A 21,063-nucleotide genomic window follows, 5' to 3' on the forward strand; every position below is an offset into this window, starting at 1 on the left:
GAAATCGCCCGTACAAGAAAATCTAATATGTTAAAAATGCACCATAATAAACAGAAAGTTTGAAAAGCAGTCCTCTGCTTGATGTGATATGTACAGGATAAGTGATTAGTTTTACACAGAAGGACATTTAAAAACCTATAATCCATCCACCATCTCTCTCTCTCTCTCTCTCTCTCTCTCTCTCTCTCTCTCTCTCTCTCACACACACACACACACACACACACACACACACACTTAGCTGGCTTCATCAAATGTAGACTTTACAGTCTCAATTCAGGAATGTCGCAATGGCCAATCAGACACACCCTATCATTAGAACAAGGAGCTGTGGTGTTTTGTTTTTGTTGAGGAGCTCCAGTGATCAGAAAAGTACTCTGTTGAATTCAAGACAGAGGGACGACGACGACGACGACGACGACTACTACTACTAACAGTACATCTCCATAACTAACAGTACATCACTAACAAGATTAACAGTACATATCCATAGCTCCATAACACAATGGTATTTTTTTGTTTCTAAATAGTATATTGTAAAGAAGGTTAGATGGCTTAGCCTCTGTAACATTCTTGCAGAGGTTAACAGCATCAACGATGTCAGTTATAGAACAGCCTTTTAAACCGATGGCATAATAAGGTCTTTTACATGACCTTGGCTGGGAGGGCAAGAGGTCTGGTAGGAAGGCGGGAGCTCACTTGCCTTCCCCCGCATATGAGCGGCAACTGTCTCTGCCCTTGCCATGCTGCACACCCACATGAGTAGTAGTGCCGCGAAGGCTGTAACTGGGAGCAGAAGGACTTTCTCCCTTCCGCATCCCAGGGTGTGACGCACCACAAGTGTGGCGGCTGCTCACATTAGAGCATCTGCCATGCTCAGCGCAGCCGCTCCTTCCCCCTGGCTCACTGCTGGAAATGATGGCAGGCTGAGGGGACGCCTATTAAACCAGAGGTGATTGCCCAGATGATCGCCTGCTGAAGTTAAGCAAACTGCAGGTTCATTTAACCTTAGCTAAATGCCAGGGTTAAAGGTCAGATTAGGCGGGCAGGCAGTGCTGGGATTGGGCATGATCCCGGTGCTGCACACGAGTGGTCTAGCCCAGGCTAGGCTGCTCATGAGAACAGCCTTAATATATATATTAAGTCAGAAGTCTAAGATGGAGATGCTTGCATCCAGAAGCCTGGATGCCCTGATTGCTTTATGGTAATTGTCACAGGTAGGCAAGCTAGTGCCCAGTTTTCTGGCTTTGTAATCTCTGTTTGAGGACCAGCAACATGCATTTCATGAATGAAAGAAAATTCAGGAAATTAATCCCATTCTAAAGGGAAGCCAGTTCCCCGTGAAGTTGTAGCATGTTCTGTCACTCAGTAAAATGTTATAGCAAATGCAGTGTTGTAGCAAATACATGTAAGGAATAAAGAGCCAGAGCAAAACGTTAAATGTAAGGAAATAACCAGGTGGTTGATGACATTATAAATGTCTGGAAGACTACTTTGTGCATGTGGACAGGATAAGCTGTTAAATAAGACACTAGATTACAAGAACTATCGTTATTAATGTATTCAGCACCATCAGTGTACATGGTGATTTGCAGCATAAACAAAAATAACTGACAGGTCACTGTCCCAAGGAGCTTGCAATCTATACTTTGATAGCGGAAAGAGATCTCTAGGAGGGGAAGGATGAGAGAGGCAAGGGTAAGAAAGGATGAGTGTGAACAAATAAAGCCAGAAATGCAGTTAATAATCCAATCCCTTGCATGAGAACCAGTTTGTATGTGGATTTTTGTGTGTAAATTTCACAAAATGTAGCAGAGCTCTTTTGGCACACATATGTTTTTCACATGATCCTTGTGTATTTTAGGGGAACATACACCCTCACATGTATTCTGATTGAAGAAATGCATTTTCATTGCACCCAAAAGCATTCACATGAATCTAGATCAGTAATTTTACTAGAGAGATGTTCATGTATCCCAATATACCATAAGAAAACGTGACACAACTGGAACCATCATACTATTGTGCAAATTTGAAATCCACAATGTTTTTGTTGTATTCTATCTAGTAATCTTTTGTACTTGGTTGTTTGGACGTTTGTCCCAGTGGGGATCCTGTAGAGAATATGAGGGAAGAGTCAGAAAAGGAAAGGGGGGGGAGGATAGGGAGAAAATGGAGTTATTGCTGAATACATCTTTAGTTAAATCTACATAAGATTTCTTTGTGTGTATGAAGGAAGCAGCAGCTGGAGACTGTGCCCACAAAGCCAATTTTGCTCACTGTCCTGCACCGAAGGTCACTTGCAACAGGTGCAAAAAAGGGGGAACACTTTGCTAAGGTTTGCAAGTCTGCTGTCCACTGCATTATTGATTCAGTGATTCATTTGATTCATTTTAAGTGTGATAGAATCAGAGCCTGCTCCTCCACATTGTCAAATTAAACTTAATAGCCATGAAGAGCAGATGCTGGCTGATTCTGGTTCTTCGTAGGCTATAATTTCACAACTACTTTAAGAAACTCCTTATTACATTACATCAGATCTGCACTTGCAGCTTTCAAACATCCACCCATGGTTTTATGGAGGTTCCCCTATTGCCATAAATGAATACTTCACTGTTGTCCTGGACTACAAAGGATATCCTACAGAAAGGAAAGTGTGCTTGTCACAAAAAGGAATCTCAATATTGTGCTGGAGTCATCAGAAAGATCTACAGATAGTGTAGACCCAAATAGCAATAAAACCCGTATTACAGATGATGGAGCATCCATATGCTGATATGATTGCTGATTTCTTGGATGATGTTGCTGATACTCCTGGCACTGCCATGCATTTCAAAAATAAAATTCAGATGAAGGCAAATGCAATACCTGTACAACACAAAGTGAGGAATCTACCCATAGCATTGCACCAACCATTTAGAGAGAAGCTCTTAAGACTACAGCATGCTGATATCATTGAACCTGTTGATTCATCAGAATGGATCTCTCTCATTGTTCTTGTGTGGAAATCAAACAGTGCACTTCGAATGTGTGTAGATTTAAGATATATGAACTCCAACATGGTAGTATATTGTAATCCATTACCCATTGATATTGGGTAATGGATGACAATATACTACCATGTTGGAGTTCATTACCCAATATCAATGAAATGCTGCTTACTCTGAAAGAGGCCACAACTTTGGACTTGTCTTCAACCTATTATCAAATTCCTCTACTCAGAAGTTCTCTTAGATACACAGCCTTCATTACCCCATAGGGTCTTTTTCAATACAAAGACTGCCCTTGGGATTAGCCTCGGCTGCTTCAGTATTTCAGATAACGATGAATGCAATTTTGGGACTATGGATGGCATCACCTACTTTCAGGGTGACATTTTAATATAAAATAAAATGGTTGCTATACAGCAAACCATTGAGGAGCATGATGGTAAACTGACAGAAGTATTACAAAAACTCCGACGGCACTGACTTACTGTCTCTGCAGAGAAATGTCAGTTTTGAACACACTCTGTGACATACTTGGGACATAAAATATCTCAGAATGGCATACATCCCAAAACATATTTGGTGAACTGTAGATTCTTTATCTCGACTTCCACTTCCAGGCCCAGATGAGATCCCAGAAGATGAGGATGAAAGAGTAGTAATTGCTCAAATAGCTTCATGCACTCATGAAATGACCATGTCTTCTGAATGGAAAGCAGCCCTCAGTGCTGATCAAGTGCTTACTGAACTTAAACCTTACATAACTAATGGATGGCCATGCAAAGACAAGGTACACATCTGCAACCATAAATGCACGTAGCGAGTGAGCTGTCCCTTTCTAATGAGGTGGTGCTGTGGACTGATCATTTGGTAGTGCCAACCTCCTTACAAGCAAAAGTGATCAAAATGCCCACAAAGGTCATCTGAGCATGAGCTTTACTAAAAGGCAAATCAGAGTAAGTTTTTGGTGGCCAGGTATGGACAAACATATTGGAAAATGTAATTCGGCACTGTATGGCTTGTGCTATATGTGACAAATTGCAGAATTTTACCATCCCCTTGACTCCAGTAAATTATCCCAAATGGTCCCTGGGAAGAACATGCTCTGGATATAATGGATCCTTTTGGTAACCAACCCCCCCCAAACAAAGATTTGTTATAGTGATCGTGGATTAATATTCCAGGTAGCCAGAAGTTTTATTTGCTGATAACATTACCCCAAACAAGGTGATTTAGTTAATGGCTGAAGTTTTTGCAAGGGAAGGACTTCCTAAAGAACTGGTTACTGACAATGGGATGCAGCTTATCTCCTTTGAAATGGAACAATACTTGCATAACCATGGGATAAAACACAAAGCTATTTCCCTGTACCATCCTCTAGGGAATGGCTTCATGGAAAGAATGGACAGATTAATGAAATAAAGTGTACAACTGTCTACTATGCAACAGCAATCCTGGAAGGAGGCAATCCATGAAACCCTATTTGATTATCAAACTACTCCTCATTCTACTACAGGAAAATCACCGTTTGAAGTACTGAGAGGATGCAAAGTTCCACCAAAATGTACTCAATGGCAACAATTCCCTGCCATTTCACCCTGAGGATGCAGGGATTTATGAACAGATAAGGGAGAAGCAACAAAAATACAAACTGTATGTAGATCAGAAACGGGGTACGAAACAGCGAACATTTCAGGTGGGGGAGTACAGCTGCCTTATAAATTGAGAAAGGTATGTTTCCAATTTCTGGACCAAAACAAATAATCAAAATCCAAGGAGATACTTTCTCATTGGATGATGGAAAGAAATGGAGTAGTTTGAGTCTTTCCAGCATACATATTACGAGACAAGAGGGAAGGGAGTCTGATCTCAAGAGAGGAACCGAAGAGGAATTTGATTTTGCCTCTAGTTTTGACCTACAGGCTGATGAAAGTGATAGACAATCCTCAGTACCAGAAGAACAAACAGCTCCTGTGCCAGAAAACCCAAGAATTAGGAGAAATGTGTGTGAAAGGAGACCACCTAAAAGACTTCAAGACTTCCTCACTAAATTTTAAATAAATCCAATTTTTGGTTATTATAAAAGGGTAGGGTGTGGTGCATTCTATACAATAACCTTTTGTATTTCGCTGTTTGGACATTTGTCCCAGTGGAGATCCTGTAGAGAGTGTGAGGGAGAAGTCAGAAAGGAAAAGGGAGGTAAAGGAAAAGGAGAAAATGGAGTTGTTGCTGAATAAACCTTTAGTTAAATCTTCATAAGATTTCTTTGTGTGTATGAGGGACGCAGCTATAAAGCAGCTATAAATTCCCTTGAAATCAGTTCTCAGTAGATGACAATATAAGGAAAAAAGACAACCTGGCTGCAAGAGGACCAATCAGTGAGGGCAGCGCTGGGGGGCAGGCGGTGAAAGACACCTTCAAAAAATTAATTAGCAGGTGCTTACCAGCATTTAGGCAGCACCTGCAAGCTGCCTCAAGCAGTGGCGCCCCATCTGCAATCCAACGCGGGGCAATGATGCTCTGCCTGGCATCCCAGTGGGGGTGTGGTGTGGTCCTGGTCTCTGCCCCCCGGCACTGCCCTAACCGGCCGCTACAGGGACCAATCCTTCCCATGTGAACATTGTCCTTCCTCCTGGTCAGACAACGTTGGCATGATAAAGAAACACTGTGTTGACCATGCAGTTTGCATTAAACTCTACCACAATGGTGTGGGAAGAAGCCATGGGGAAGTAGGTCTCACCATGATGTGATAATGTATGCATCTGCCCTGTGAGGAAGGAAACAAGAGGAAGGAAAATAGTGAAATGAAATGGCCCAATAATTAAGATGAAAGCAGAAAGTAGAAAATACAATGTGGCTTTGAAACACCATCCCTCTAAATTTTTATAATATTTGTCTCGTAAAAGCCTTCGTAGGAACATTGCAGTTTGCGTTGTAATACTTTCAGGACATTATAATTTCACATACATAGAATTTTACACAAAATCACAAAATAGCACATATGAAAACCATATAGATCCCAACCAAAACATCAGTGAGAAAATGAGAACTTAGTAATAAAGACTATGTGGCAGGGATGGCCAACCTGAAGCTTGCCAGCTGTTAAACAACGCCCATCACCTCCAGCCACATGGGAATTGTAGTTTCAGGTTGGCCACCCATGCTGTATGGAGTCGCCATATTCAAAGGCTGTATGCCACTACAGTTGCTAGGGAGGACAACATGAGAAAGCTTTCATGCCTGGTTTGCAGAAACAGAATGCTGATAGACTTTTGGTCTGATCAGCATTTTGATGTTCTTAATTCATCCCCTGGGAGTGGAATCTCGTTTTTGTAGAGAGGGGTGATGCTGATGGGTCTGAGCAATGATAACTGGTCAGAATCTATGGACCCCCTTCTTCCCTGTCTCCTTCTGGCAACATACACTCCTGGCATTATCTCAGCTTTGCTGACTTAGTAATAGTAGATTATAACAGTGACTGACATCCAGGCTAGCAAAGCGATGGGAGAAGTGCCAGTACTTCTGAAGAGTTCCAGACTAATGCTGCACCAGCACTTGCATGGAGAGGGTGAATTTCAATGATCACCCCTGCATCCAGAAGCGCTCTGTTCCACCCAAAAAATATGTCGCTGAGGTCTGTGCAGTCCTCAAAAACATATTTTCACATGGCCCAGAAAGCTTCTGGGAAAGGGGAGTCATCGGATTTCGCACCCCCCTCACATGAGTGGCAGAGCTGAGTTAGTTGAACTCTTCAGAAACACCAGTGCTTCTCCCATACCACTGGTGCTTTGGTTATCAGACAGTGTGTTTTGCATATTCATGCCATGTTTCTTCTCTCGGAGTCATCACTCCTACCCTTTCTTTCCAAACTTTTACTCAACCCACAAATGATTATTAGGGAAGTGCAAAACTTCAGGGAGATATTGCGCTAGGCTTAATGATGCTTTTTTGATTTCCCTCAAAACAACTCAGATGTTCTGCCTGAGGAAGAACTTCCAATGCACTGAATGTCACTTCAGGAGAAATATGGTGTCAATCCAGAGATTTACAAAACTCCCTTCCCCCTTTGAGAAGTTTTGCTAACCTTAGCTAAACTCTGTTGGCTTTGCTCAACATTTCCCAGATATTTCATATGAAAAAGAGATTATCTTTTGAGCTTTATTTTAGGTATACTTCTGGTGGCAAACTAGATTCTTGTCTCTCCATTTTTTCTTGTCTCTCAGGTTGCAGTTTTGTTTAACTGTCAAAGACTTAGTGTGATTCTATGGCTGAAGTCAGTAGCTTTACACAAAGATTTGGCAGGAAATGTACACATACTGTTACCCAATCTCAACTCTTCCTACCATACTCATCTCCAGTCAATCTGCCAAGTCATTAACCGCCCGTCACTGTACTCTTGAAGCAACTCAATTGCACATTCTTTATTGAAGCATTTCAGAATAGCATCAACAGAAAAAAAATCAGATGTCCAATGCCTGATCTACTGGGCAGCATGAGTCACAGTCTAAGTGCCATTTTTTGTCTTGCAATTTGTCCCTTTTTGTGCCTCTTTGTCCCAGAACTATTTGTCACATATTTCCTGTATAGATGAGCAAAAACTAGAACCATGCATTTGCTTTTACAAAAAAACAGATCAGAAGATATGAATGAGTACTCCCCTCTTTTCCCAGTAGGAAGGCAGTTTGGAGTACAGCTACTCAGACTTGGCTTCTTTTGGAAAAGAGAGCACTAGAGATATGTGGTGTTTTAGTAAGATTTACTTTATTTACAAATATACCAGTGTTCTTCACTGTAAGGCCTGGGAGCCAATGGTGCCCCCTCAACCCTAAGTGCTCCCTGGCTAATTGTTAGTTGGGCCTCTGTGAACCTTCAGCCAGAGTTGAGTGCTCTGCACTGCCATCCTGGTGCCATGCAAAGATGACCATTCTTACTGTGCAGTACTGCGCTTTGCCCAGCGCCTGGACGCTTTCCCGATTACACCCTGCAACAGTGTCACTATGTGGCCATTAAGTGTTCTTTCGAACAGGCTGTGTTTCAACCTTGCAGTCCCTGTGCTGTCAACAAGGTGCCATTCACATTTCTGATGCCTTCTTTCGGGTTTTATCTTTGCATTATAGTACTGCAGCGTTGTAAAAAAAAAAAAAGCTGTATTTTCCCATTGTAGGAGGTTCACACAAGCTAGAAAAGACGGCTCCCCCTGCTGGTGGCTTTGCACAACATCCTTTATTTACGGCTTCAAGACGATCCTGCCAATCCAAAGTAAACTGCCAGTGAACAGTGTGTCATCTGGAAAGTGCCCTTGTGATGGGGGAGTGTTCCTTGAAGGGAAACAGAGCCCTCTTGAGTCCCTGTACCATCTTGGAATGCGTGCATGGAGTGCTGCAAAGTGTAGTCCTTCCCAGTGCTCTTAAGAGAGGGCTCTCTCTCCCTCTTAAAGCACTCCGCTCTCCAGCACCGAGAAAAGTGTAGTACTGTGTGGAGGTCAGCAGTGCCTTGGGAAGTGGCTCTCACCTTGAAGGCTTTGAAAAATAGCGAAGATCACTGAAGAGGAGGCAAGTAGGGTGTGCAGTCCTGCAAGGCAGCAGATCCACTGAGAAAAGACCACATACCCCAAAATACTCCCTCAGCTCAGCTAACTCATTCTGCCAAAAACCACAAGTGCTGTTTCTTCACATACATGCCCGCATGCACACACTCACATTACATAAGCCTTTCCCCTTCGCTGCAGGGCTGACATCCTCTAAGCGCTTGACATTCAAGAGAGAGCTCCAGATATCTCCCAACCTTCAGCTGCCCTAAGGAAACATCACCCAAGCATCTTGGAGTATTAACCAGTAATCTCCCAAACAAAAGGAATGGCTGGCTACAGGCCACAGCAATGTGAACCAAGAGCAATGCATTATACTGCATACATTAATGCTTTAAAATAGTTGGGTTTGTGTTTTTTTAAGGGAGTGGAGACAGGGTTTCTTCAAATTGCACACTGCCATTCCAGTTTGCAAGTAAATTTAGAGGAGAGCTGGTCTTGTGGCAACAAGCATGACTTGTCCCCTTAGCTAAGCAGGGTCTGCCCTGGTTGCATCTGAATGGGAGACGTGACCTGTGAGCATTGTAAGATATTCCCCTCAAGGGATGGAGCCGCTCTGGGAAGAGCAGAAGGTTTAAAGTTCCCACCCTGGCATCTCCAAGATAGGGCTGAGAGAGATTTCTGCCTGCAACCTGCTGCCGCCAATCTGTGAAGACAATACTGAGCTAGATGGACCAATGGTCTGACTCAGTATATGGCAGCTTCCTATATTCCTTTGTTCCTACCTGGGTTTTCACAGCCCTACCAGGGTAGGGCTGCTCATGTGAAGCTCCAGGATTGTGGCTGATCTTGGTACTGCCCCACCAGGAAGCCCAAGGTTTCCCCCTGGGCTTTTCCCCAGGTAGAAGGGCATGAGCTCACCCTTCTCCCTAGTTCCCTCGTTGTGTGTCTGCTCGGGCTGCAGGCAACTCATGCACACACAGAGCTGGGTGACAAGAGCACCCAGTTGAGGAGGTATCCCTCAATGCACCACAGTCCTTATGTGGTGCAGAGTGATATCTGAAGGCCAGGCTGTGTTTCCCCCATTTCTTCAGATCTCTGAATATTTCCTGGCAGTGCCTCTTGTGTGAGTGTGCAAGCGGCACTGCCAGTAAGGTAATGAGGATCATCTGGGGGAGATGGTGGGCTCAATCCTGCCTTCCCTCCCCACGTAAAGGTCTTGTGAATGAGCGTCTTAAGTGATTCATGACGAGACATCAAAACCTGTATAAATATATATACAGAGTATTAGAAGGAACTCAAAACATTGGGTAGTATCCAAAGATTTTCTTGCTTCAACAGAAGTAATTGTTTGATGGAAGGGCATTTCTTGATACAACCCAAGGGAACTTTGGATACAACTTTGGCACTACGTTTTAGAGTGTACCTGTTTTAGCTCTGATTTCCCACAGAACTAGTTTCAGCCAGAAAAGGAGCAAATATTTAAGGACTGATGGCTTCACCATGTACAATATTTGCCCCCCCACACACACACTTTTGTCTGAAATTAGCCACGAGGCAAACAACCCAACTTGCTGATTTGATACAAAATAGAGGGTCTGCAGAAAATAGCTAGATAGAGGATGAAGGAGAGATTCCAAGGGCAATGCAGGCTGCAAGAGACAGTGGTAGTGGCCACAGTAGTGTGAGGGAGACAAGCAGATAAAGAAAGCACACAGGTCAAGGATATTTGGTCTGTGGACCCCCCTGGCATTTCGGAGAACAACCTCAGAGGGTGTAAGTTTTTTAAAAAATTAGAATTTAAAATTTAAAAAGTTTGTAAACCCCCCAAACCAAACCAGAGGGGGGCGGGTTTGAGGGGGTGCCAGACTGAACTGGCCCAGTCCGTTTTGGGTCTGGTTTGGACTTGAACTGAACTGGATCAGCCAATTCCGTGCACAGCCATGCCGGGCTGAAGCCCAGGGCCTCCACACCCCCTGTAGGCCCCCAAATCCTCTTTAGAGACAGAGGGGGGAGTGGGTAAATAAATATGTGGGATGGGAAAATGTTAAGTTGCATGTTGAAATGTTCCTGCTAATGCATACTTGCATAAATGTACCTGTTTTATATTCTTACATTCTTGTGAGTTCAGTTGTTGTTTGTGCCCTCTAGAACCCATGTGTTAAAAATACTGTCATGGTGTGTGTGTAGGAGGAGGATGCTTAACATGCAGCAGGCGGGGCCCCTCCAGCGAAGTGGAGCCCCCAAAGGCTTTTTGAGGGTGGGGGGGCCTCCAAAGGCCTTTAGATCCAACCTCCAAAATTAGCTAAGTGCACCTCTGCTTGCAAGTTCACTTGCTGCTCTTTCCATTGATGTTTTTGACCTAAGACGCTTTTCACCTAAGAACCTTGTCTTGTACAGGTTACCTTTTTGCCTCGCATGTGCTTGCCGTATCCCGCTCATCAGCGCAGTTCTGATGAAGAAGATCTAGAGCGAAACAGCCCCCCATTAGAAGTATCGGATGGGGAGACTGAAGTCGGAGAGCCTGGTCCTGGCATGATGACTGGAGAAGCAGGTCAGCAAATAAAACCAAGTTGTGTTCAGCATGTTGTCCCACTCTGCTCTTCTGCCTCTGTTTCCTGTTCTGTCCCTGCCCATGACCATGCATCCCTCCTCCAGCCCTACCACTGTGGAAGCCTCCTATTCTCTGAAGCAACTCTTTTGCTATCCCTTATTCCTGGATCTTGTCTCAGAACTCCTGCACAGTATTGGCCTTCTCACGTCCTTCAAAGCCCTCCTCAGTGCCATATTGTCTGTGCAGACTCTGGCTTTCTGTAGAGCACCATGAACATTATTAGTGCTTTTATTAGTAGTATTAATAACTTAATTGGGAGGGATAGACAGAGGGTGTGTACAATTCACTGGACTTTTCTATGCTGCAGTCACCAGATGCATCAACATCTATTTGCTTTTCAGCAGCCTGTCATTTGCTTTACATTTGACCCCATCACTTTGGGTCTTGCTTCCCAAACCTCAGAGGGTAGATTCACTTGAACACTGAGCATTTTAAGTTTTCATGCTTATTTTAAAATGGTGATATCCAAAATATTTCCCTCTCATCAAAAGCAGACACAGTACTACTGGGATACAGGTCCACCCATTTTGTGTGTGGTTTTCATGGACACCTGTCAGTGATTGCGACAACAGCGATGAAAAGCTGCAATTCCCCTGCCATACCCAATAGCTGGGTAATATATTAACTCTTTCCCACTATGGGTCCTCATCACTGCTTTCTCTGTTTCTTCTCATAGGCAGTAAGAAGAAAATCCGACTGTACCAGTTTCTTCTGGACCTGCTTCGGAGTGGAGATATGAAGGATAGCATCTGGTGGGTGGATAAGGAAAAAGGCACTTTCCAGTTCTCTTCCAAACACAAAGAAGCACTGGCTCATCGCTGGGGCATCCAGAAAGGGAACCGCAAGAAAATGACCTACCAGAAGATGGCACGGGCATTGAGAAACTATGGCAAGACTGGAGAGGTCAAGAAAGTCAAGAAGAAGTTGACATACCAGTTTAGTGGGGAGGTGATGGGAAGGGGTGGCACTGATAGGAAGCACTATCCTCTTTGAGCGCAGAGCCTGGAATCCCCAAAAGGCCATATTATATAAGGACACATTGTTTGGACTTAGCAGCAGAGTTTCTGAACACATCTTATATTATGCTTTCAACATCCTTATCATTATCTTTTTGAAGCTTTCAATATCCAGTGCTTCTGGTACGAATTTCCTTCTTCAGCTTTGAAATTTCTCCTACAGATATTTTTTGCTTCCATCTGACAAGCTGGACAAAGCAGGGATTATTTTTAAAAAAGGAAATGTGTAGATATATTATTTTCAGAAAATATTTGATTGTGTTATAGTTAAAATATGCAACTGATGAAGTTTTGGGTGTCCTTCATAGGCAGTACAGTTTCACTTTCAAAGATTCTGCCTTACCTTAAGCTTTTAAACTAGCATTAATACAGGCTCTGCAATACCTCTCCATGGCTACGGAGTAGTTTGCAGATCCTGGAAATATACATTACTGTGCAAATATTAACATGTATATATTTAATAAAATCTGTTCTCACAAAAGCATGTCCCTTGCATTAATGCATAACTTGTTCATAAGGGAGCCCCACAATAATTAAGCACATATCTAGCTCACAGATTTAAAATAGTTTATTAGTCATTCAAGTGTATACAAATAATCTGAACAAATTGTAATATATGATTATTAATAGACTTGGAAAGAAAGAAAGAAAGAAAGAAAGAAAGAAAGACTATTTCAGGACTGAGTGTCGTAGCCTTTCTTATATACTATATATGGCTGTTCAGTAGTGATCTTTGGATTGTCCTGTTGTTTTGATCACCACATCCCTCCCTTTTCTCTTAGGGAAAAAATGTTGTAGAAGAAAAGAAGCTGACATCTAGATTAACATTGTGCAGACTGCAGAGGAGAGGCAATTTCTGCCAATCTCCTCTTCTTCTGAAGCACATGGTGCCTCCCCAAAATACATACCTTAGAGTCACACAACTCCAAATAAATATTTGGGGATGCCAGATTTCGGGATTGTGTGACTCAGTGTAAGGTGGTTTCATGTGTTCATATATATATATACAAAGTGGGCCAATATTGTGGATACTGAGCTGGAATTTGGAAAAATAATGTCAAGACAGAATGAGGAGACCTTTTTAGTCACAGACATTTAGAGAATTCTGTATATACTGTTTAATTTTTACTCTTATTTTCATTCCAAAGCTAACACATTTTTCTCTTCCTCTTCTTAGCTCTTCAAAATGTTGTTTCTAAAAATGTTAACTCCCCATCTGTGACTGGTTGAGAGTTTCCACCTGTTTGACCATTTCTGGCCTCAGCTGTAAATACCTCAGTCTCTCTTTTTATGCTTTATCCAGCTGCATTTTTCAGCCTAAGCACATTTTTCATGTTTTATCCAGCTGCATTTTCTAAGATGGTCAACCATTCCATCAGACTCTATCTCCATGATCCACTCCTTGCGCACACACAAGAGCCCCAGTGCAAAGGTGGATTTTCCCTGTATTCAAAAGCTTTCCCTCTCCTTTTAATGGAGATTGTTGCAGGGAAGGGAGCCCTTCCACATCACAGAGCTTTGAAAGAGAATCAGAGTGCCCACAAAGCTTAGAACTGGAGGCTGTGAATGTCTCCTATTGTGGAATGAAGCTCCCCCACACCCAGATATCAAAAAACCTACCAGTTATAGCTGGCTACACCATTTATAAAATATGCAATCTGTTAAGTGTAGGGCACAATGATGATTAAGTGTTTGTGACTATATTCATTCAAAGATATTTCCAGAAATAATTTTAACATCCAACCATAAATATATAGATGGTGGACAGGGTAGTGTGGGAGCTCCCTCCAGACAAAAAAAAGCCTCATCTCAGACTTTCTAATTTAGAAAAAAATATGGCTGGTGGGAGGGATGGACATAACAGAGGTTTAAAACAATTATGAATTGTGGCTGACATAATGAGGAAATTTACTCAAAGTAGTCCTATTGAAATTAAAAGGGCAAGTAGTCCCTTTTAATGGGACTATGAGTCCTTTTCCTCAACATGTCAGCCAGTGTGAAGAAAGTGAAAGGAAAAGTAAAAAATTCTAGAACTCGCAGTCATCCAGTAAAGTCAGTTGCTGTTAGGTTTTGGACAAACAAAATACAGTATTTCTTCATAGAATGCATCATTAACATATGGAATTTGCTACTGCCGTAGGTAGTGATGCCCACTAACTGGTAGCCTTCTAAAAACTTAGACAAACTAAAGGAGGAATAAGTATTAATCATATTATTCATGATAGCTAAAGGCATCCCTGTGTTCAGAGGGATATGCCTCTGAATACCAGATACTGGGGGACACACAACAGGTGAAGGCCATAATTTTAATGTTCTGCTTATGAACTAATAGGGTTATTTGGCTAATTGCTTCTACAAACAGAATACTGGACGAGACAGCAATTTGGTCCGATTCTACAATGTGTTTCTATTATTTATGAAATAAATATCTATTCCTTGTAAAAAAAAACCTGCCATATTAAACATCAGAACAAATGTAAAATGACTACGTTGTTTCATTATTGAGCCAGGTCTAGGGGTTATAGTAGATTACATGCTGCATATGAGACAGCAATATTGAATGAAGTTCTTCTATAAAAGGCAAATCCCATGTTGAGTTGCAGAAGCAACACATGCAAGACACAGGAACTGCAGCGGAGAGGCTGCAGCCTAATGCTAAAGCAGGGCTTCCCTTCACCTTATTTTTGAGGTTATTTGAGTGATACCCAGAATGCAATCTGGGTATCAGATGGGTGAAGGCAAAAATGAAGGAGTTCTATTGTGCTGTAGGGCCTTTCTACACAATCAATGAACATGTGCTACAGGAGCATTTTTACTATTGCACAACACTCCCACAAACCCTGAGTGACAACAGCCAAATTTGTCTCAAGCAATGGCTTAATTGTGCCAAATGGAGCAGTGGGAAGGCTTTGCAATGTGCTTATTTTTTTATATGTTCTTACTGTTGTTTCTGATAAATTAAGTATTTGTAACATAAATATAACATATAACATTTAGGCTTTAGCCACTGAGCATTGATAGTTTGTCCCCTCAAAGGATCTTTAAGTTGCCTCACCACAAACCTTCTGGCTGCAGGGCCTGACTCTACAGATTTTTTTAAGAAATGAAAAAGAATTAAATGAAGGCCCCATTCACATGTAACATGAAACCACATTTAAATGGGGCAGAGGCTGGAATTCCTATATGTCTGAATGTGTGAAACTGTGGTTTTGCAGCAAAAGCAGCCTGCGGTTTTCCTTGCCAAACTTCAATTTCAGCCTTCAGTTTGTAGTGAGTTTCGCCACTCCAACCTGAGCTTTGGAGGCAGCAGCGTTACATCCGAATGCAGACGCCACCATAATTGTGGTTTCATGCGGTTTCTGGAACCGAAATCATAGAGAGTGAAGCACAGACCCACCCAGGAATGTGCTCGCTCCATGTCTGCCACACTTCTCAATGGCCGTGTCTCCGAGCACTTGCCCTGCCCCTCTGTCTCCAAACTACTCAAGCTGTTGCCTGGCAACAGGGACGCCACCACAATCCATCCCAAGCTTCTAAGCCTGTCAAAAAGAAAAGTCATGGGGGGGGGTGCACTCTCCCCACTGTGTCCCTTGCCCCCCCCACTCCTGACAATAAGGAGAGAAAGGGGATGGGATGGCAAGACAGGCACTATGTGCTTTGCTCTCTGAAAATGAATCTATGAAGCATGTTCACAAGCACATACAGTCATGGTGCCCCATAAACTGGGCAACCTGATTACATTGCTGGGAAGATAACATATGGCAGGGCATTGATACCCGGGCTTGGGTTTAAAAGGCAGCCCCACCCTGGAATTCTTGAATGGCTCAGCTCTATTTTTTGTACAATAAAGTTGGGGAAGGGGAGCAGCATTGCCTCGAATGACAGGGGCGATTCCTTCTCTGTGCTGATGATGGTTGCTGCTCCAGAGTGGCGCACTGTCTCATGAGAGTGGAATGCCATGGGGATACCCATTCACAACTACTGAGAAGAACCATCCAGGGGGACGGGGGGATCGGGCAGACTCACTAATCATGTGTGATGATAGCCTTTCTCCCATGGACTGCTCTCTCATGAGAGTGTTAGGCCATGAACACTTGCACGTGGGTCAGACAGAAGGTGCCACCCAGCCTGGTTGCTGAGCACAATCAAGCCACAGTGACGAGTACCCCACAAACCTCTCCCTGTCTTGGCAACTGCTGCGAATAAGCAGTCCAAGCAGTCCCTCTGCCAGTCTAGCTGCCCATCTTTATTTTTGCCCAGAATGGTGACCTCACTGTTCTGGGATCACTGATAATCAGGGCTCCCCTCTCCCGTGATTCCCTACTGTGACCAGTCTGCATACGCCACAATGCGGGTCTGAACTTCGAAATTTGAAAGAGAGTGAGGATCTATGCCCTGTCCCAGTGTTTCCCTAGTCTGCCCACCCAGGACCGCCTGAACACATTGAGTGGCAAATCTCCCTTTGGGTGCATGAAAGGGTTGCCTGTAGAGGTCACTGTGTAAAACCTTTGCTAACTTGGCAAAGAGGCACCTTTTAATGTGGTGATTCTCTTTATTTAGCAGGGAGAGAGTAACTGGCCCTATTCACCCCCAGCACAGTACCTCCAGTGACTGTTGCTGGTGTCTATCTTATGTTTCTTTTTAGATTGTGAGCCCTTTGGGGACAGGGATCTATCTTATTTATTTATTATTTCTCTGTGTAAACAGCCCTGAGCCATTTTTTGAAGTGTGGTATAGAAAAATGAATGAATGAATGAATGAATGAATGAATAATGAAATTTCTGTTATTAACCAGAGATAACAGGGGCCCCACACAAATGGGGAGCCCTTTATTTGGATGGCCTACTTCATGAGAGTGCAGTCTGATGGAGGACCAAAGTTCTTGGCGCCTCAGGTCCTCCCCAGTGAACTGGCACTCTCATGAGTGGGTTAATCCCCAGCCAGCAAGCTGACACAGGGGCAGAAGTGTGGTTTGGTATCCCTGGACTGCTTTGCCAGGGTCCGCCATCGCAAGAGCATCCTTGGTCACAGTGGACCTGACCCCAGGATCCTCCTCGTGTACATATTCCCTCCTAGGAAGTGAGCATGATCCCTTCCTGGAGTTACAGAAAAATAGTGCCCCTCAGTATACCCCCCCCCCATTGCCAGCAATTGTGCTTGTGCAAGACTGTTTTGGTGTGGGGCTCTTATGAGCGCGGCGATATAATCACTGTCAGAAGAAGGGCTTGCATGCCATTTAAAAGGATTTAAATGCACTTTCCCTGCTGAGGGTGGGTGGTCCATTCATTCCGAAAAGGCACAATCACACTCAACATGCCCACTTGAAGATCTTGGCCAATGGCTGCTGCCCGGCTGACGTCATGACACCTTGCCCAAAGTCTGGTGATGCTAGAGCTATGGAGCTGGCTGGGATACAGCCTTGGAGGACAAGGAAGAGGGAATGGCTCCCTTACCCTGAAACCAGAGGTTGCCTGGCTGCGGTTGGATGAACATCTGTGATGCAATTCATGGTTACAAAAATTAACCGCAGGTTCAGCAAACTCCAGTTTCACATAACATGTGAATGAGGCCGAAATCAAAACAATGTTCAAAACATGAAGTGAATAGTGTTATGTGTGTAGTGGGGTGGCCACACTACTGTTCACCGCTGAACAAAAAACCTGTCCAAATATTTTCCTCTTTGGGTTGCCAATAGACCAGAAAAGAAGACTGACCTACTCTGTGTCTTTAGCAGCAGCTTGATCTGCTGTTAAAGCACCTGGAGGAATCATCATCTGTTAATATTATGTTTATGTTTCTTTTTAGATTGTGAGCCATTTGGGGACAAGGATCCATCTTATTTATTTATTATTTCTCTGTGTAAACTGCTCTGAGCCATTTTTAGAAGGGCGGTATAGAAATCAAACAAACAAATACATAAATAAATAATATGTTCCCCTTTCTTCCTGCTCCTCCTCCTCCTCCTCCCACTCCTAGCCACTTGAAAAGGTAGGAGGTAAGGAATGGAATGGAATGAAAAGAAGTATGGATGACAGACTTCCTACTACTCTGTTCCCCACTCACTAGCAGAGCTGGCTCTTACCTGAGGGCAGAGCCCACTTGAAAACACCTGAAAATATTTGTCAACCATTTTGTCCTCTCTCTGTCTTCTTTAGCCATTTTAGGTCTCTGTCTGCCTTGCTGAGCCTATTCCCTGCCTTAGCTGTGTAGAGTGAGTCAGTTCTCTGTCTTAGCTGTGTAGGGTGGGCAACGGTAACAGAATTTTGTAAACACCAATAGGAACACATAGTGTTTTTCAAATATGAATATTAATAAGGCAGAAGCCAATTACAAGGCTTGCCCTTATTTTCATAAGGTGGGCAGTGCTTAAAATGCCCTGAGCACCATTCAGAAGGCATCACATCATGCTGATTGACAGCTCTGGCAGCCAATCAGAGTAGCCGGAGAGAGAAAGCCTTTTCCTTTATATTGCAAAAGAAGAAGGCAATCACCATTTTGGTAGAGCACAAGCAGAGTGATAGTTGCAACTAAATCAGCTACTTGCTTTATTCACTTTGAAATTGAAAAGTAAGAAAATTTATTTGTTTGTTTGTTTATGACTCTGAAAAATGAGTGGTGCATTTGTGCTGAATGCTTCTGCAGGCCGCTGTCCTGCTCCCCCCACCCAGCTAGCCAGTGAGAAAATGGCCTCTCAAGAAGCTGCCCCTCCCCCGCTTTTCTACGTGATAGTGGTGCCCCGCTTCTTCTCCGGCCTGCCTGCTTTCAAACCCTCCCCTGAATGGCTGTTGCACTGCACTCCCGGACCTCATTCCTCCCTAGAGAGGCAGCTTCTCATTCCTCCGAGGGGCGCTTCTCCAGGCAGTTCTCATGCCCAGCCTCATCCTGTTTCCTCCCCTGGCCAGTGGGCCCAGGTGAGCGATCCGAACTTTGGAGTGCTCACTTACTCCAAACCTGCTCCCTCAGGGTGGGAGCAGGTCGCTTCTCCGGGTGGCATGCACGCCAAGCCTTTTTCCTCACCTGGCCAGTGGGCCCAGGCAAATGCTCTGAATTTCAGAGCACTCGCCCGGGCCCACTGGCTGGGATGAGGGAGCAGGCAGCTTCTCAGGGTGGCATGTGCCCCCTTGCCTATTTCCTCCTCCAGCTGGAAGGCCCACTCAAGTTCTCTGAAATTTGGAGCGTTTGCCTGGGTCCACTGGCCAGGTTTGGAAACAGGCTGGAGGAAGGTTGAAGGTGAGAAAACAATTCAGAACACTCGGCTGAGCTCACCAGCTGGGGGAGGGAGCAGGGTGCTTCCCCGGATGGTGCGTGCACCCAGCCTGTTTCCTCAAGGTTGAAAACCCCTAACTTGCTCTTGGACTGTCCAGCCTCCTTTTATGTGCAGATTTTGGGAGAATATTTTGTGCTTCTCAAAAGCTGCCCTTTCACCTAAAAACACCTCACCCTTGAAAAGCCACTGCAGCCCTATTAGGGAATGCCCAGAGAAATCTTGCCGTCCACTTTTGGAAATAAAATGCTTGAGAAAGTGGAGTGTGGTCTGGTCCAGCAATGCAGTTTGTGTGGCCTCATTTATTGCTTATTGGTATATCCCCACTTTGTTCCACCATAAATTCCAAGGCAGAACACATGAGAGTTCCCAGGTTGCCTGCTATCCAGGAACTGACTAGACCCAGACCTGATTAGGCTCAGCAAGAGACTGTGCCCCACAAACAGCATAATCAGTCCTGGTTTCTTCAATGGATTTGCAAAGCCCAGGGTTTCTCACCCTTGGCTCCCCAGATGGCCTGAAGGCCATTGTGAGTCGGGATGATGGGTGTTGTAGTCCAACACATCTGCGGACCCAAGGCTAAGAACCCCTGGCACAGACTCATTCCATACCTGCATTCAACTGTCACAGTTGGGCAGGTTCTGATCAAAATTGAGAGGTATACACACTTCAGTAACTGGAATAGCTTTCAGATTTAACAGAGAGCAATTGGGCTTTTTGGTGTGATACTAAGCTGCCCTGTCAACTGTAAGTGAAAAAACCATGATCAGACTGATTTTTCCCTTCAGCTTCTCTAGCTCAGTTTGCTGCCAAAACATATACTAATCATTATTTTAAAAAAACCCACATCATCAGCATCAACAAAATTGTGGTGTGTTTTTTTACTTGGGGAAAACAGGAACAAAGAATTTAGTTCCATTACAACAGAAGGGTTGATTTGAAGCCAGTTGAAATGACTGGAAAAAAGCTGCCATTGAAACTGATGTGAGAACAAACATGTGAACTGCCCCTCCTGTGTATTTCCAAGCATACTCACAGCAGTGTGGGTTCCAGCCAAAGGAGGGTGGCCATCTCATCACTCTTGTGGCACAAGGATCCACATCATTAACCTGTGAGTGCTAATATGATTCAGGAGTTCATGTGCCAGTAGCTTCTTTAGTCCAACATCCTACCAGGACCATAGATTATTTTAAGAGCCAGCTTCAGAACAGTAGGTGCCATCCCCACACAGCAATGTGAAACTAAAGTCAAGATTCCTAGGCTATCAGGTACTGGGAATTTGTATTGGACACCTGACATGAGAAAAAAGGCCCCAGGTTTAAGTCTTGTGGCAGCCTAACAACTTTATTTGTGCATGCTTGACCCTTGCCCTTCATGGTTTATTAAGTCTAGAATGTTTAGATGTCCAGCAGGCTCTAAATGCCTCATTGAGAGAAGGAGTGGTCCCAGCTCCAAAAGAAGACATTATTAGACCACTCCTAAAGAAACCCAGTCTGGACTCAGAGCATGTAAACAACTATAGGCTTGTGGCCAATATTCCCGTCCTGGGCAAGGTGCTTGACCATGTAGTGGCTTACCAGGGCGCTTTCCAGATTACATGCTACGGCAGCAGTAAAATGTTTTGGCTTGGCAGGATCATACTGAAAATGTAAATAAAG

At 43.8% G+C, this 21,063-nt stretch overlaps 1 protein-coding gene across 4 annotated transcripts in view; it reads left to right on the forward strand.

Moving 5' to 3' along the window:
• The window catches only part of SPI1 (Spi-1 proto-oncogene), a 44,783-nt gene extending 32,158 nt beyond the window's left edge, over nt 1-12,625 (forward strand). For all 4 annotated transcript variants that reach the window (XM_053287992.1, XM_053288009.1, XM_053288018.1 and 1 more), the window contains exons 4-5: nt 10,912-11,065; nt 11,802-12,625. In XM_053287992.1, coding sequence (XP_053143967.1) covers nt 10,912-11,065; nt 11,802-12,118 — 471 coding nt within the window. In that variant the 3' untranslated portion in view covers nt 12,119-12,625. The remainder of the gene's footprint in view (nt 1-10,911; nt 11,066-11,801) is intronic.
• Nucleotides 12,626-21,063: the final 8,438 nt, after the last annotated feature.

This window comes from Hemicordylus capensis, chromosome 1 (genome assembly GCF_027244095.1).
Source record: "Hemicordylus capensis ecotype Gifberg chromosome 1, rHemCap1.1.pri, whole genome shotgun sequence".
NCBI classification, from domain to species: Eukaryota; Metazoa; Chordata; class Lepidosauria; order Squamata; family Cordylidae; genus Hemicordylus; species Hemicordylus capensis.